Source organism: Trichomycterus rosablanca, chromosome 15, assembly GCF_030014385.1.
Source record: "Trichomycterus rosablanca isolate fTriRos1 chromosome 15, fTriRos1.hap1, whole genome shotgun sequence".
In the NCBI taxonomy this organism is placed as follows: Eukaryota; Metazoa; Chordata; class Actinopteri; order Siluriformes; family Trichomycteridae; genus Trichomycterus; species Trichomycterus rosablanca.
Window position 1 is genome coordinate 13,408,543 of NC_086002.1, and position 17,902 is coordinate 13,426,444.

General features: G+C 41.4%; 1 protein-coding gene across 2 annotated transcripts in view; it reads right to left on the minus strand.

Moving 5' to 3' along the window:
* vps8 (VPS8 subunit of CORVET complex) overlaps window positions 1-17,902 on the minus strand; it is a 186,825-nt gene that overhangs the window by 13,869 nt on the left and 155,054 nt on the right. For both annotated transcript variants that reach the window (XM_063010938.1, XM_063010937.1), the window contains exons 42-43: window positions 17,700-17,889; window positions 15,225-15,278 (exon numbers count right to left, since the gene is read on the minus strand). In XM_063010938.1, coding sequence (XP_062867008.1) covers window positions 15,225-15,278; window positions 17,700-17,889 — 244 coding nt within the window. The remainder of the gene's footprint in view (window positions 1-15,224; window positions 15,279-17,699; window positions 17,890-17,902) is intronic.

Consider the following 17,902-nt stretch of genomic DNA (forward strand, 5'->3'; position numbering starts at 1 on the left):
ATTGTCACTGCAGTGCTGAGAATGATCCAACACCTAAATAATGCCTGCTGTGTGGTGGTCCTGTGAGGGTCCTGACCATTGAAGAACAGCATGAAAGCAGGCTAACAAAGCATGTAGAGAAACAGATGGACTACAGTCAGTAATTGTAGAACTACAAAGTGCTTCTATATGGTAAGTGGAGCTGATAAAATGGACAGTGAGTGTAGAAACAAGGAGGTGGTTTAATGTTAAGGCTGATCAGTGTATATGTATGTGTGTGTATGTAATTGCACGTGTAGATGCTTAATTTTTTTTATTTGGTTCTTACTTTTTTAATATAATGTTGTGTTATGTAAGCTTATTCGATGTACAGCACTTTGGTCAACATAAGTTGTTTTAAGAGTGCTTTATAAATAAAATTTACTTACTTACTTACTTACATATATGTACATGTATTGATATATACATGTAGTCATACCTCACCAATAATTGCACAACACCTTAAGCACACATTATTCACTTTACAGGATTAAATTGCACCTCATATTAAAATTTTTCATATATTGCACCTCATATACAGTACCTCTACACAACATTTATACATTTTTTGTTAGAAATTATTTCTATTATTTACATTATGTTTTTCTTTAGTTTTTAGTACTAATGTGACCGGGCAGTTATAAAAAAAGCTGCTAGTTAATACCATGTTTGACCTGTATGTGACAAATACACTTTGATTCATCAAACCTTGAACAGTGGAACCGTGGCATTGTGAGAAAATACAGCATAGTGACTAGCGAGTTGGGGAACACAGAGATCAGTGTATTGCATTTTACATAGGAATCCAACGTTTACTAATCCTGGGATTGCTTGTCATGGCTCTATAGCTCTTCTATGTTACACAATTCACTTTTACATTAACAATACAAAGTTTCATAAACCCACTTTATGTGCTGTGATTTTATTTTTCTATGGCACTAACTCATGACTGCAGAGTGTTTCTGTACAAACTAAAGTACCTTTTATACAAAACTATGTGAATAAAGTGTCAATTCTGTCAAGCATTAATGTCAATAGTCTTTATAATTAGTGGCAAAGCCAGCAGAAAGCTTTTAAATGCTTACAATAACGTCTTATGTTAAATGGCAAGATTGATTTGAGTGAAAAAGTGTTTTTATTCCTACTGAGCATTAGCAATAAACCCTAGACAGTGGGCGCTTAATTAAAAAATACACCATGCTAAACTTTTGATTATTAACATTATTACCATTTATATTAGCCAGTATTTCATTACAGAACTATCTACACCAAATTAAAGTCATCTTGGTCTTTATTGAAAGAGGAAAGTTTTATTTTGCCATCAGTTCTCAATGTCATTATGAAGTAACAATAAATGTACGCTGTGATTGATACGTCGCACCACAAGCTTGTAATATATCACCATATCACAGTGTGATATAAAGGAATCTACATTAATTCAATCATTCTTGGTCTAACTGAAAGCAGTCTTGGTTTGCAGTTAATTCCCAGTATATCATGATGAAAGATCAAACACATGTAAGCTACTTTGATATCAGACGTCCTACCAAGCTTACAATATCACTTTATTTACAACATTTTATTTATGACACCATAAACAATGGTATAATAAAATAACAACACAAATTAGATAAGGGCACTTGGCTGGCGGCGGTGCTACTAGCCGGCCAGGTGTGTACACATTCATAACTGGCCTTGTGTGCTCTACTATCAGCAATTGGCTTTTCCAAGAGTAGAGTTTGGCTATCTGCTGCAATTATGACCTCTGCTGGTGGTTTGATGACTGGGAATAACGTAGATTGGTACGTGACTCTATTTGCACGATACGGATCTCCATATCAACCCACCTTGTGCGGGTGAAAAGAATTGGTCGACTACTGCACACGTGTCGTGTGTTAGTCACGGTTCTACTCGGACAGGAATGAAAGTCTAAAGCAGTACAAGATGTGTAATGTGATTGGATAACTGGATAAAACTCGATAATAGGGATGTAACGATACACCACAAGACAGTTAAAAATCGATTCACATGTGTAACGATTCAAATCGGTTTACATGTATAATAAATCATGTTCACTTTAACAGCAGAGGGCACTGGCGCTATTCACCTCGCCTGGCTGACGTCACTACAGGGTTGCCAGGTTCGGAATTGTCCAGCCAAATTTATTTATGTGAGGATACTTTCTTTATTTGTATTAGTCATTTATTGATTAAATGTTGGATTTGTTTTAAAATTTTATTTCAGTTTTTGTTTTTTTTACATAAAAAGGGAAATGTGCAGCATTGTTTTGCATAGTTTGTACATGCAAATAAACTATGTAAATAAAAGATAAGCACAATTACAGTATTTTCTTTTTAAGAGAAATAATAAAAGGAAACTTTTTCATAATTTGTCTAATTTAAATAATAATTTGGAAAAAATCGTATCGTGAACCCAGCATCGTGAATCGCATCGCATATATATATATATATATATATATAAGGGAGGATGGCCAAAGAGTGTCCAGTGTATCCCTGCCTGACTGGGAGCTTAAAGACCAAGAAAATAAAGCTAAACGTAAATCGCAAAAGAAGTGTTGGTCCCCCCACAAATACCCAATCAATCATCTCTACAGTACAAAAAGAAAATTAATGCCTAAGTGATGCTGAGTGAACAAGAAAAGCTTTAGGGGTTTTTAAAATAATAATTAAAAAAATCTAACCTGAGTACTGAGGACTGGTGGGGAAAGTCTGGAAAAGCCAGAACAGTGGAGTTAATTGGACATTAAAAGTGACATTTTCAGCCGTGATGGGAGAACCTCAGTGAAACAGACGACTAATTATAGACTGACGGCTCTGGCATTTTAACAATGCAGCAGAGAAAAGAAAAAAAGGATTTTGTTTGGGTTCCCTCCACTTCTGTTATTCAGCACTTGATATAAACCTGAGATTAAAATCACCACTGATCAATATGAACTAACTGACTAATGGGGCGACACTGTGGCGCAGTGGGTATCGCCGACACCTCACAGCAAGAAGAATGCGGGTTTGATTTCCCGGCCAGGGGGCTAGGGTTCTTTCTGTGTGGAGTTTGCATGCCCTCCCTGTGTCTGTGGGGGTTTCGGGTGCTCCGGTTTCCTCCAACAAGTCCAAAGACGTGCAGTCAGGTCAACTGGAGATACTGAAAATTGTCATAAGTGTGAGTGTGTGTTTTGTGATAGACTTGGCAGCTGTACAGGGTGTTCCCTTCCTTTTACTTAATGAATCAGACCCACGCAACCTTGAATAGGATACAGCGGTGTTAAAACAGACAGTGAATGAATGAATTGACTGATGCTAATGATTAATGCCTAGTTCGACGTTCACTCGGCGATCAAAACTTGGCTCTCGATCGCCATGTGTGAACTGTTCAACAACTCGATCCAAGCTGAAGTAAAATATCCAGCATGTTAAATATCTGAATCAGTCGGTCGACTGGCAGTGAGTGCGGTGTCAAACTACAGCCAATGAGAACGCAAGATACCGGGGTAGGAGATGTAAAAACTTGGGACAGGGGCATAATATAGTTTCTATCAGAATACACTGGCATACACAAGTTTTTTTTTTTTTTTTTTGCATTTTCTCCCTTTTTTTCTCCCCCTTTAGCGCGTCCAATTGCCCAATTTGCATCACGCCTCCTCTCTGTCTATGCCGATTCCTGCCCTGACCGAGGAGATTGAAGGTAACCTCCAACGCGTGAGCAGCAAGCCGTATGCATTTTGCCACCCACACATTGATGAGTGTTGTGCCACCTAGCGTTGCGTGCGGAGAGACACACCCTAAGAGCACTCCTTCCTCATCTCCGTCTAGGCGCCGCTAATCAGCCAGATTCAGAGGTCGTAACTGCACCGTTCTGACAGAGAGAGACCCACTTCCGGCCTTAGTCCCACCCATCTGAACAACAGGCCAATCGTTGTTCATATAGCCGCTCAGCCTCAGCCGGCAAGGCAGAGCTGGATTCGATACGACATACTCGAGAACCAGCTCCGGTTGCAGCGTGTGTTTTTACCACTGCGCCACCTGAGCGGCATACACTCAAGTTTTACAGTATTTGTAACCTTATCGTCCACGCCAAACCATAATACTAATGCCGCATTGCAAAAAAATATTTGTAAACCTCCAACTCACTACAGAACAGACGATCCCTGCTGGTCATGTTGCCAAATCCACTTAGATTCATTTATTTTTTCTCTTTGCTTTTACGCTGCACATCAGCGCACAAACAACTTTCATCGCTCGATTATTGTTGACGTGCATTTTTGGACATAGTATCATTAAACCCCTCGACACTTCTCGGGTGTGTTTTCGTGACAGAACGTAGTCTGGGAGACCAGACCGACTCATCCTGGTGACAGATCGTGTAGTGTGAAACCACCTATCTCCGATCAGACAAGAACACCATGCCTACTTTAAAACATGCAGGAGGCTCAATGATGTTTTGGGGTTGATTTGCTGCCTCAGGCTCTGGGTGCTCTGAATCCACGTAGGGCACAATGAAGTCAGTGGACTATTAAGGCATTTCTGAGCGGCATGTACAGCCCCTGTCAGAAGGTTGTGTTCAGTCATGGGTCTTCCAGCAGGTTAAAAATGCAAAACACCATGGAACTGATGAGAAGAAAACATTAGACCATTTTGAAGTGGTATGTTATGAATTCTGATCTGAATTCTACTGAACGTTTGTGGTAAGAGACGAAACTTGCAGGCACGCCGTCAAAGCTAAGGGACCATGAAGGCTGTTGCAGAATATGAAAGAGTACCAATATTATTTGTTCATATTTAAAATAGTATCTGTATCGCTCCAGTTATTCATCATGGAAAGAACACACTAAAATCCAAAGACTGTGATAGTATATGTCCTTCCTTTACAAGGTCATGCTAACTTTTAAACTCAGCTGTATATTTGTATATATTAATATACAAACCATGAGGATCTGAAGAGAACTAAATGTTCATAGGAACTGTTTACCTCACACCAGCAGCACTTGTGTGCTGAACTGAATCGGAAGTGTGATTAAATGCCTCCAAAGTCCAGAGGCAAAAAAAAGCAATTATTTTTCTGTTGCCCTTAAGCGCTAAAAAGAAATCAACTTCGTCATGCTACTTTAACTGTTCGCATTGGATATGTGGAAATCGCTCAGGTTCAATTTCGGCGATGTCAGCGTGCCAAAGAGCAGGCTAATTCTGCAAAGCATATTCGTTATAAATATATACTTAGCAAAGCACAGACCTGCATAAATATTTCTACATTTTATTTTCCCTCTTTTTGCATTTTTATTCAATCCATTTTTAATTCTGCATTATCATCCCTCTGCTGCCGAGATATTTCATGTTTTATCTGCTCAACTTCATTTCATTTATTAATAAACATCCATTCCTGCATTTCAGGCCTGCAACACATTCCAAAAAAAGTTGGAACAGTAATGTTTGTAATGTTGCCATTCCTTTTCACCACACTTCGTCTTAAGATGTGCAACAGTACGGGGTCGTCGTTTCAAAATTCTCCACACATTCTCTATTGAGGACAGGTCAGGACTGCAGGCAGGCCAGTCCAGTACCCGTACCCTCTTCTTCCACAGTCATGCCTTTGTAATGTGTGCAGCATGTGGTTTTGCATTGTCTTGTTGAAAAATGCATGGACGTCCCTGGAAAAGATGACGTCTTGAAGGCAGCACATGTTGCTCTAAGATCTCAATGTACTTTTCTGCATTAATGCTGCTATCACAGAAGTGTAAATGACCTTTGCCAAGGGCACTGACACAGCCCCATACCATGACAGACCCTGGCTTTTGGACTTGTTGCTGATAACAGTCTGGATGGTCCTTTTCTTCTTTGATCCGGAGCACACAGCGTCCATTTTTTCCAAAAAAGACCTGGAATGCTTATTCATCTGACCACAATACACATTTCCACTGTGTGATGGTCCATCCTAGATACCTCAGTGCCCAGAGAAGTCGACGCCGCTTCTGGACATGGTTAACATATGGCTTCTTTTTTGCACAGTAAAGTTTTAAGTGGCATTTGTGAATGTAACTCTGTATTGTAGTGCTTGACAAAGGTTTGCCAAAGTAATCCCTCACCCATGTGGTTATATCAGCTATTGTTGAGTGGCGGTTCTTGATGCAGTGCCGCCTGAGGGATCGAAGATCACGGGCGTTCAGCTTAAGCTTGCTTAGTTAAATTGTGCTAGAGGTGAGGCTGGGAGATAAGCAACATGTCTGTCGTTAAGATGTTGTAAAATGTTGTTAGCAGATAAGAAACAACAGTTGACACGGAATGGAGATTCCAAAGTCCAACACCCAACGTGATGTGACAACAGCAGTATTTATTTAAAACATGCAAACTCCACACAGAAAGGACCCAGGCCACCCCACCTGGGGATCGAACTCTGGACCTTCTTGCTGTGAGGTGACAGTGCTACTCACTAAGGCACCATGTCGCCGCTAGAGCAGTATAAGGGGAGGCCCACAGTTCTGTTCCTTGTCCTTCAGCTATTCCACTGCTGTAAGCAAGCATGATCTTGCCAATAAATTCTCCAATCCAGTCAACTGTAATCTTTGTTTACATTTATCATCCAACCTTATTTTTCCACCATCATAGTGGGGCTTGAACCAACAATCTTCTGATTGCTAGTCCATGCAAGCAGGAAATCACTGGCTTATAATCACCCAACACACGAGGTCCTGATGTGAAATCCAGGTGTTGCATGCTCACAATTTAGCTGATAATAGAGCACATTACAGCCCTGATTTCCCACATTGCAGCCGAAACAGAGCGTGATAGAGGCAGAATGCAGGCGGCTCACGCCATCAAACAGACGACACAGCCACTAAATTAGCGGCATCACTTCACCGGCTGACATCTGCTCAGATCAAAAGCTGAATCAGATTTACAGTCCCAGCTGCCCTCTAATTACAGGAACGTCTGGAAGCCAGTGAGAAAAGAGCCAGTGGCATCTAGAAGTCCTGCGTTCCCTCGCTTCTGGAGGAACGGAGGAGACGGACACCGTCAGCAACGAATGAAAACCAGAGGGACCAATTAAATGGACCTCATCTGTGTGAAGCCAACACGCTCCGACTAGCTTTTGTAGGGTTTTTTGTCATTATTAGCTACATTAGCATTTTTGTGAACTGTTTCTTTAAGAACTTGAAGTCAGAACGGGATGTATAATTCGAGGAACCTCCAGGGACTGTAAAAATGTCAAGGTGGTTTCGCATCGCCTGTAAGATTTATAAGGTGCTTTTAAACTGCAGGTTTCATTTTAACAGCGGCACTTTATAGCCAAATTTATGTGGACATGAGTTTGAGGAAACGGCTACAAATTCTAGAAGGAATTTACCTTCTCAAGAGCACAAGTTTGTAATGAAAAAATAAATAAATAAATAAATAAATAAATAGAAAATAATTGAATTTCCATCTTTTTACCATTTTTATCCTGACCAGGGTTGTGGTGGGTCTGGCTTCTCAGAATCCTAGGGCGCAATATACTAACACAACCCCGACATGATGCCAATACACCCCCCACCCCGCCAAAAAAAAAAAACTACAAATAAATAAGATAAATAAATAAATACATTAAAAAAAAATTTATTTCCATCTTTTTATTATTTTTATCCTGACCAGGGTTGTGGTGGTTCCGGCTTCTCAGAATCCTAGGGCGCAATACACTAACACAACCCCGACATGATGCCAATCCATCGCTGGGCCGCCACCCTCCTTAAACATGACCAATCATGTCTGTATAGAACTGCTCCCATATTTAGGAATCGGCACAGCTAATCATTCTGGTCTGCACAGATTGTTTACACCAGATGCTCTTCGTGACGCAACCTTCCTTAGTTTATCCAGGCTTGTGACCTGCACTGGGAGTGCACTAACAAGTGCACCTTACTATGCTACACTATATTGCCAAAAGTATTCGCTCATCTGCCTTCACACGCATATGCACTTGAGTGACGTCCCATTCTTAATCCATAGTGTTTAATATCATGTCGGCCCACCCTGTGCAGCTATAACAGCTTTAACTCTTCTGGGAAGGCTTTCCACAAGGTTTAGGAGTGTGTTTATGGGAATTTTTGACCATTCTTCCAGAAGCGCATTTGTGAGGTCAGACACTGATGCTGGACGAGAAGGCCTGGCTCACAGTCTCTGCTCTAATTCATCCCAAAGGTGTTCTTTCGGGTTGAAGTCAGGACTCTGTGCAGGACAGTCAAGTTCTTCCACACCAAACTCGCTCATCCATGTCTTTATGGAGCTTGCTTTGTGCACTGGTGCGCAGTCATGTTGGAACAGGAAGGGGCCATCCCCAAACTGTTCCCACAAAGTTGGGAGCAAGAAATTGTCCAAAATCTCTTGGTATGCTGAAGCATTAAGAGTTCCTTTCACTGGAACTAAGGAACCGAGCCTGAAAAACAACCCCACACCATAACTTGTGCTTGGTGATGTAACGCTTGGATGCAGCTGCTCGGCCATGGAAACCAATTCCATGAAGCTCTCTCTCTGTTCTCTCTGTTCTTGAGCTAATCTGAAGGACACATGAAGTTTGGGGGTCAGAATGTCAGCGACCTCTGAGCACTATGTACCTCAGCATCCGCTGACCCCGCTCTGTCATTTTACGTGGCTACCACTTCGTGGCTGAGTCGCTGTTGTTCCCAGTCGCTTCCACTTTTTTATAATACCACTGACAGTTGACTGTGGAATATTTGGTAGCGAGGAAATTTCACGACTGGACTTGTTGCACAGGTGGCATCACGGTACCACACTGGAATTCACTGAGCTCCTGAGAGCGACCCATTCTTTCACAAATGTTTGTAGAAGCAGTCTGCATGCCTAGGTGCTTGGTTTTATACACCTGTGGCCATGGAAGTGATTGGAACACCTGAATTCATTGATTCATGATTTTGATGGGTGAGTGAATACTTTTGCCAATATAGTGTATATTGGTATTATGTAAAAAGCAGTTCAGCAGTCACTTCACATCCAAATAACATTTGAAATGATTTCTTATACAATAAATAATCTGTATTAGTCCAGCCACACTTTAATATCATTTCGTCTGACCTTACATGTAAAAGTGTGTGTAATGGGGGTGAGGTGTATATAACCAGTGTAATTAATTCATTTAAAGACCAAGGTGGTACGTCTGACATTTCAGACACCTTGCTGGTGAAGCCGCGTGGAGCCTCGTTAGAGTAAGCATGCTGTGCTTTGGGGGGTTAAATGTTAATTAAGGGGAAGATAGTCTGCATGAACAGAGAAGAGGCTACTGAACCACATTATGTCCCACAGGTTACTATTTTAAGCATGTGATGATGTAGAAGGACTTGTAGAAGACTAGAGAATAAGATAGATTGACTGATACAGGTGACTCGAGACAGAAATTAGCTGATAGAAATTATTTGTAGCTGATACCGGATGGCAGTGAGTTGCTCTCTGCACGTGATACCGCACTCCGAGACCCTGCCCATGGCAGACAACGCTTTCTGAGAGAAAAGAGAGAGACAGGCTATATAACTGGACATGACTAGATGGGGTGAAAAAGAAATAAATAGAAGAATAAAAGGGGCATTTTGGGGCAAGGTATCACTGGTAAGGAAAAGGGCTCCCATTCTTTCTGCAAACACAACTTAAGATGCTTGCGCCCTTGGCCTTTACGCACTGAAATTCCTCCTGATTCCTTGAACGGATTAATGATATTACGCACTGTAGAGGGAGAAATATGCAAATCCCTTTCAATCTTTCTTTGAGGTACATTGTTTTAAACATTTCAATCATTTTCTCACACATTTCTTGACAAACTGGAGATCCTCTGATCATCTTTGCTCATCATAGCCTTTCCTGGATGCTGCTTTTGTACCAAACCATGATTACAATCACCTGTTTGGAATCACATCATTATTTAGTTTTTTCACCTCATTACTAGCTCTAAATTGCCCCCATCCCAACTTTTTTAAAATATCTTAGATTCAAACTGTCTGCAATCAAAGTAAATGTAAGAAACACTGCATTTTTATTTTATCTGCATTTTCAATACTGTCCCAACTCTTTCTGATTTGGGGTTGAACTTGCCAAATAAAGCGATTCTGATGCCCATGTTCCTTCACTTCTATACAAGTGCCTCTGGCTACTAACCAAAGTCCTTAAACAGGATAAAAGACCACCCCCCCCCACCCCAATTTTGTATCTCCAATTCATCTTACTTGCAGGTCTTTGGACTGTGGGAGGAAACCCCTGCAGACACGGGGAGAACATGCAAACTCCACACAGAAATGACCCTGATCACTCCACCTTGAAAACAAACCCAGGACCTTCTTGCTGTGAGGCGACGGTGCTACCCACCGAGTCATTATACCAACAATACTTTCATCCCGACGACACGATTTCTCAGGTTACTGAACCAACACACTTCAACCAGATGTGATCCTCCAGATGTGCCAGCGATGAAAGCGATGAATACCAAAGCTGTCCTTGATCTTTAATTTCACCCTAATAGGCATTGATAAATACAGGCTGTTAATACTGCAATACAGTGTCTGTGCTAGCCAGGTTGGGTCTCGTACCCACAGCGACCTTTGAACCCTACTATAGAGTCGTGCTATAGAGTAAACCGCTCCACTAAACTGAAGTGCCGTGCCGAAGGCTGCTTTCAGTGGGTGGATGCTGTATGTCAGGACCGATTTGTGAGATTCTGAAACGGACGGGGGGTCAGCACGGCGGAGCGGAGCGACGATCCGAGATGCTGTGGGCGGTGAAATAAAAAAACATCAGGGTTCTATCCGGCGCTCCTGCGGTAATGCGTGTTCTCTGATGAGTTCTTTCTGGTGTACACGACTACTAAAAACTGCGGTCTAATTATAGTCGTTAATCATCGGCACTTCTGCATGCTGGTAATGAGTGAAGAGAGGAAGAGTGAAAAAAAAGCCATGGTGAGAACTGGAGGATGGGAAGAAAAAACATAGCTGTAGAGATGGAAGAAAACATCATCAGACGGGTCACGTCATACTTGGCAGACATGCAATGAATTTAAAATAAAAAGGTAAAAAATAACAATGAAAAAAAAAAAAGATGCTGGTGGAAATAATAAAAAAAACACTATGTACGCCGCTCAGGTGGCGCAGCGCTAAAGTACGCTAGCGCACCAGAGTTGGGGTTTCGAATACATCGTATCGTATCTCAGCTCTGCCTTCCGACTGGGCTGGGCGGCTGCATGAACAACGATTGGCTGTTGTTTGCAGGGTTAGGGGTAAAAAGTCGGATCATACGTCCTCATAACTGGTGCGACTGCGGCCCCTGCTGGCTGACTGATGGCGCCTGCACAGGACTGAGGAATAATGCTGATGGGGGTGTGGCCCTCCGTACACAGTGCCCGTCGGTGTACGAACTCGACTCGTGCGGGTGAAAAATGCAGTCTGTACTGACTGTACGTGCCGAAGTCAGAGGTGAAGGGTCAAATCAGTATAGAGGATGCATTCAGGGTAATTGGACACAACTAGATTAGGGGAGAAAATTGGTGGGAAAAAAATTATATTATAAAAATTATAAAATCCCAAAACACTATGTTAACAAAAGTATTCGGACGCCTGACTATTAGCTTCTTGGAATCCGCTCCCTCTTTTCTCTGTAGCTTTAATCTCATCCATTCTTCTAGGAAGCCTTTTTACAAGACCTTGAAGTGTGTCTATGGGAATTTGTGCCCAGTAAAGTTAAAAGAGAAGGCCTGGCTCACGATCCAAGTTTAATTCATCCTAAATGTGTTGAGTTGGGATGAGAGACCAGGTGTTTGTACAGGCAAGTGGAGCTCCTTTGCACAAAACTAGTCGAACCATGTCTTTATAGAGCTTGCATTGTGCTCAGGGGCATAATCCTGCTGAAAGATGTCAGAGAATTCCCCAAACTGTTGTTACAAGGTTAAATATTTTACCTTATATCATTTTTAATATATCTGTTAGAAATGGATGTGGCAAAAACATTAATGTATTTATTCATTGTCTGTTTACCATGACTTGATTAGGGTCATAGTGGGTCAGATTTATTAGATGAAAGGCAGGAAACACCTTGGACAGGTTGCCAGTCCAGCACAGGACATACAGACACACACACACACACACAAAAACATTCACACACACATAGGACAATTTTTACTCGCTCCAGTAAACCTGACAGCAGGTCTCTGGACTTGTGGGAAGAAACCGAAGCACCCGGAGGAAGCCCATATGGACACATGGAGAACATGCAAACTCCACACAGAAAGGACCCGAACCTGTTATGTGTGTACACTGGAAAATGTCTTGGACTGCTGGCAAGCCAGTCTAGCACCCACACCTTCTAACTATACAATTATGCTGTTTTAGCATAATTAAATTAGCTTAAACTCGCTTATGCATGTACAGTGAAAATTAACAACACTTGCAAAAATTGGAAAATGGTCTGGACTGCAGGCAAGCCAGTCTAGCACCAACACTTTCTAATTTCTAATACAATTATGCTATTTTAACACTGACATTGGATTGATATAAGCATATACATTTAAAATTACAACAACATGAATTAGATAATGATCTGGACTACAGGCAAGCCAGTCTAGCACCCAAACTTTCTAATTTCTAATAAAATTATGCTGTTTAAACACTGACTTGGCATCAACAAAAGCATGTACATTTAAAAATAACAACAACATAAATTAAAGAACGGTCAGGACTGCAGGCAAGCCAGTCTAGCACCCACAGTTTCTAATCATACAATGATGCTGTTTTAGCATAATTGACTTGGCATTGGCATAAGCATGTACACTTAAAAATAACATCATCATCATAAATTGTAGAACGTCTGGACTGCAGGCAAGCCAGTCTAGCACTTACACTCGCATAATCATGTAGAGTACATTTACAACAACATCATAAATTAGAGAACGGTCAGGACTGCAGGCAAGCCAGTGTAGCACCCACACTTTCTAATTACACATTTATGCTGTTTTAACACTGACTTGACACTGATATAAGCATGTAGATTTAAAAATAACAACATCATAAATAAAAGAATGGTCTGGACTGCAGGCAAGTCAGTCTAGTACCTACACTTTCTAATTATACAATTATGCTGTTTTAGCATAACTGACTTGGCATTGGCATAAGCATGTACACTTAAAAACAACAACAACATCATAAATTGGAGAATGTCTGGACTGCAGGCAAGCCAGTCCAGCACCCACACTTTCTAATCATACAATGATGCTGTTTTAGCATAATTTACTTGGCATTGGCATAAGCATATACACTTAAAAACAACAACATCATCATAAATTGGAGAATGTCTGGACTGCAGATAAGCCAGTCTAGCACCCACACTTTCTAATTATACAATTATGCTGTTTTAGCATAATTTACTTGGCATTGGGATAATCATGTACATTTAAAAATAACAGCAGCAACAACAACAATAAAAAATTATGCAGGTCTGGACTGCAGGCAATCCAGTCTAGCAACTACACTACAACAACAACAATAATAATAATAATAGGTTGTATATTTTACTCTGTAACATAGTCATAGAAGCTAGTACATCTAACTTATGGCCTAAAACAACAGCAGATCCACTAAAAACATAAGAAAAGTCTGAGAGAAAACCAGCAAGACAGGGAAGCAAAAGAAAATGAAACGGCGGCAGATCTAAAGGAAGGCTGACTGTCATCCTGCGCTTCATGTCACATACAGTAAAAAATGGACAGAGACGAAGAGACAGAGTGAGAGCTGATCGGGTTAAAGCCATCATAACCAGGCTAATGCTTTAGAGTTTGAGTCCAGCGGAGAGGCCGACTCTGTTTCACACATGGCTGCTTCTACAGAAGAATCAACTCTGGCTATAAAGCGCACCAGTGAAAGCACGGCCCGCGGCGCCCATTTCTCTGAGTTCCAGCAAAAAGCGGTACAAGAAAAAATGGAGGAATGGAGGAAAATCTTATGCTATGTTCACATGAGGTGAATTTACCCTCACGGCCAGAGTAAATTTGATTTGTACTGTGACTATGAAATGGACTGCAACGGTCATGTGGTAACCGCTAGTTTAATATAAAGCTAGTATAGTATGAACATATTGTATGATTAACATCAACATATTGTTGCTATACACCGATCAGCCATAACATTAAAACCACCTCCTTGTTTCTACACACATTGTCCATTTTATCAGCTCCACTTACCATATAGAAGCACTTTGTAGTTCTACAATTACTGACTGTAGTCCATCTGTTTCTCTGCATGCTTTGTTAGCCCCTTTTCATGCTGTACTTCAATGGTCAGGACTCTCCCAGGACCACTACAGAGCAGGTATTATTTAGGTGGTGGATCATTCTCAGTACTGCAGTGACACTGACATGGTGGTGGTGTGTTAGTGTGTGTTGTGCTGGTATGAGTGGATAAGACACAGCAATGCTAATGTTTTTACGTTTTTAAACACCTCACTGTCACTGCTGGACTGAGAATAGTCCACCAACCATGAATATATCCAGCCAACAGCGCCCCGTAGGCAGCGTCCTGTGACCACTGATGAAGTTCTAGAAGATGACCAACTCAAGCAGCAGCAATTTAAATCTACAAGGTGAACCAACTAGGTAGGAGTGTCTAAAAGGGACAGGTGTGGCCTAGCAGTTAAGGTACTGGACTAGTAATCCAAAGGTTTGCTGGTTCAAGCCCCACCACTGCCAGGTCGCCACTGTTGGGCCCTTGAGCAAGGCCCTTAACCTTCAATTGCTTAGACAATATACTGTCACAGTACTGTAAGTCGCTTTGGATAAAAGCGTCTGCTAAATGCTGAAAATGTAAATGTAATAGTTGACAGTGAGTGGACACAGTATTTAAAAACTCCAGCAGCGCTGCCGTGTCTGATCCACTCATACCAGCACAACACACACTAGCACACCACCACCATGTCAGTGTCACTGCAGTGCTGAGAATGATCCACCACCCAAGTAATACCTGCTCTGTAGTGGTCTTGTGGGGGTCCTGACCATTGAAGAACAGCATGAAGGGGGGCTAACAAAGCATGCATAGAAACAGATGGACTACAGTCAGTAATTGTAGAGCTACAAAGTGCTTCTATATGGTAAGTGGAGCTGATAAAATAGACAGTGTGTAGAAACAAGGAGGTGGTTTTAATGTTATGGTTGATCGGTGTATATAGCATTACATTTATCCTTACCTTTCTCCCATGAGCCTCAGCAGCGCTTCCTCGATGGACAGACGTCACCTTGGTCTGAAACACAAATAAGCAATAATAGGTAAGTACTCTGACACACAGCAGCCCTGACAGATCAGAGAAAATCCGGAGAAAAGGTTCCATATGTTACTCTGTACTGTGTTCATGAGTTTATAGAGCTGTTAGGTCCACTTTATGACCAAAAGTATGTAGACACTACTATTGAGTTCAGGTGTTTGACACATCCATGCCTATTAGCTCAATATAAACACATAGGAAACATAATTCTATAAAACACATACAGAATTTACTGTTCCAGTATGACTGTGCGAGGTCCATAAAGACATTGTTGAGTGTGGAGGACATTCAGTAGCCTCCTCAGAGCCCTGACCTCAACCCCATTAGACACCTTTGATTGCAAGCCAGGGTTTTCTCTCATGCCTTTGTGTCGAGCCAGGGTTTTTAGTCATGCATCATGGTCTAACCACACAAATGTGATTTAACCTCCCACAAGCATACTCCCACAAGTTTTAGAATAGGATATCCAACAAGCTTATAGTCCATAGCTTATAAGCCATATAGTATAGACAAGCCGTCTTTGAAACCCGGTTTGGCTATTACATTGCAATTTTATGGTTGTTTCTATGGTAACAACGGTCAAGAAAGTCAGAACCACAAATTGCCATCAACATCTTTTTTGCCCTACATATAAAATAACAGGTTTAATACAACAGACGGTGCACTGTGCAGTCAATATGAAGCTATTTAGTATTTGCTTTGTCTGTCAGACTAATTACTCAACAACTACAACCCCAAATCAGAAAAAGTTGGGACAGTATGGAAAATGCAAATAATTAAAACAGAGTTTCTTACATTTACTTTGACTTTTATTTCATTGCAGACAGGATGAACCTGAAATATTTCATGTTTTATCTGCTCAACTTCATTTCATTTATTAATAAACATCCATTCCTGCATTTCAGGCCTGCAACACATTCCAAAAAAAGTTAGGACGGTAAAACATTCTTTTCCACCACACTTAAACGACGTTTTGGCACCGAGGAGACCAAGTGATTTAGTGTTTCAGCTTTTATTCTGTCTCATTCTTCCTGCAAACGCGTCTTAAGATGTGCAACAGTACGGGGTCGTCGCTGTCGCATTTTTCCTTTCAAAATTCTCTATTGAGGACAGGTCAGGACTGCAGACAGATCAGTCCAGTATCCGTTCCCTCTTCTTCCACAGCCATGCCTTTGTAATGTGTGCAGCATGTGGTTTTGCATTGTCTTGTTGAAAAATGCATGTACGTCCCTGGAAAAGATGACGTCTTGAAGGCAGCACATGTTGCTCTAAGATCTCAATGTACTTTTCTGCATTAATGCTGCCATCACAGAAGTGTTAATGACCTTTGCCAAGGGCACTGACACACCCCCATACCATGACAGACCCTGGCTTTTGGACTTGTTGCTGATAACAGTCTGGATGGTCCTTTTCGTCTTTGGTCCGAAGCACAGTGTCCATTTATTCCAAAAAAGACCTGGAATGCTGATTCATCTGACCACAATACACGTTTCCACTGTGTGATGGTCCATCCTAGATGCCTCCGAGCCCAGAGAAGTCGACGCCGCTTCTGGACATGGTTAACATTAGGCTTCTTTTTTGCACAGTAAAGTTTTAAGTGGCATTTGTGCATGTAACTCTGTATTGTAGTGCTTGACAAAGGTTTGCCAAAGTAATCCCTCACCCATGTGGTTATATCAGCTATTGTTGAGTGGTGGTTCTTGATGCAGTCCCGTCTGAGGGATTGAAGATCACAGGCGTTCAGCTTAAGCTTGCGCCCTTGGCCTTTACGCACTGAAGTTCCTCCTGATTCCTTGAATGGTTTAATGATATTACGCACTGTAGAGGGAGAAATATGCAAATCCCTTCCAACCTTCCTTTGAGGTACATTGTTTTTAAATATTTTAATCATGTTCTCACACATTTGTTGACAAACTGGAGATCCTCTGATCAACTTTGCTTATCAAGGACTCAGCCTTTCCTGGATGCTGCTTTTGTACCAAACCATGATTACAATCACCTGTTGACATCACCTGTTTGGAATCACATCATTGTTTAGTTTTTGCACCTCATTAGTAGCCCTAAATTGCTCCTGTCCCAATTTTTTTTGGAATGTGTTGCAGGCCTGAAATGCAGGAATGGATGTTTATTAATAAATGAAATAAAGTTGAGCAGACAAAACATGAAATATCTCGGGTTCATCCTGTCTGCAATCAAATAAATGTAAAAGTAAATATAAGGAACTCTGTGTTCATTGATTATTTGCATTTTCCATGCTGTCCCAACTTTTTCTGATTTGGGGTTCTTTGTTTGGAAACTAGGATCATATTGCAGGGCGTGAGAGAGAGAAAGAAAGAGATAAAGATGAGGAACATGATGAATAATCATTCTTTACATTTAAATAAAGAAGTTAGATCAGACCTGGGCAAGCGAGGTGGATCTGGCTCGGCCTCCCTCAGCAATGAGTCGGTCTCCGGGTCGAGTTCCCTGACTAGACGTGCACTTGTAACAGCTCCACGAGTGAACACGGTCGCCTGTAGTGCCTGGGTCTTTACCCAGAACCCCCTGTTCCTTCCGCTGCAGACACTGGCAATGGTACAGGTGACCACAGCTGGAAAAAAACA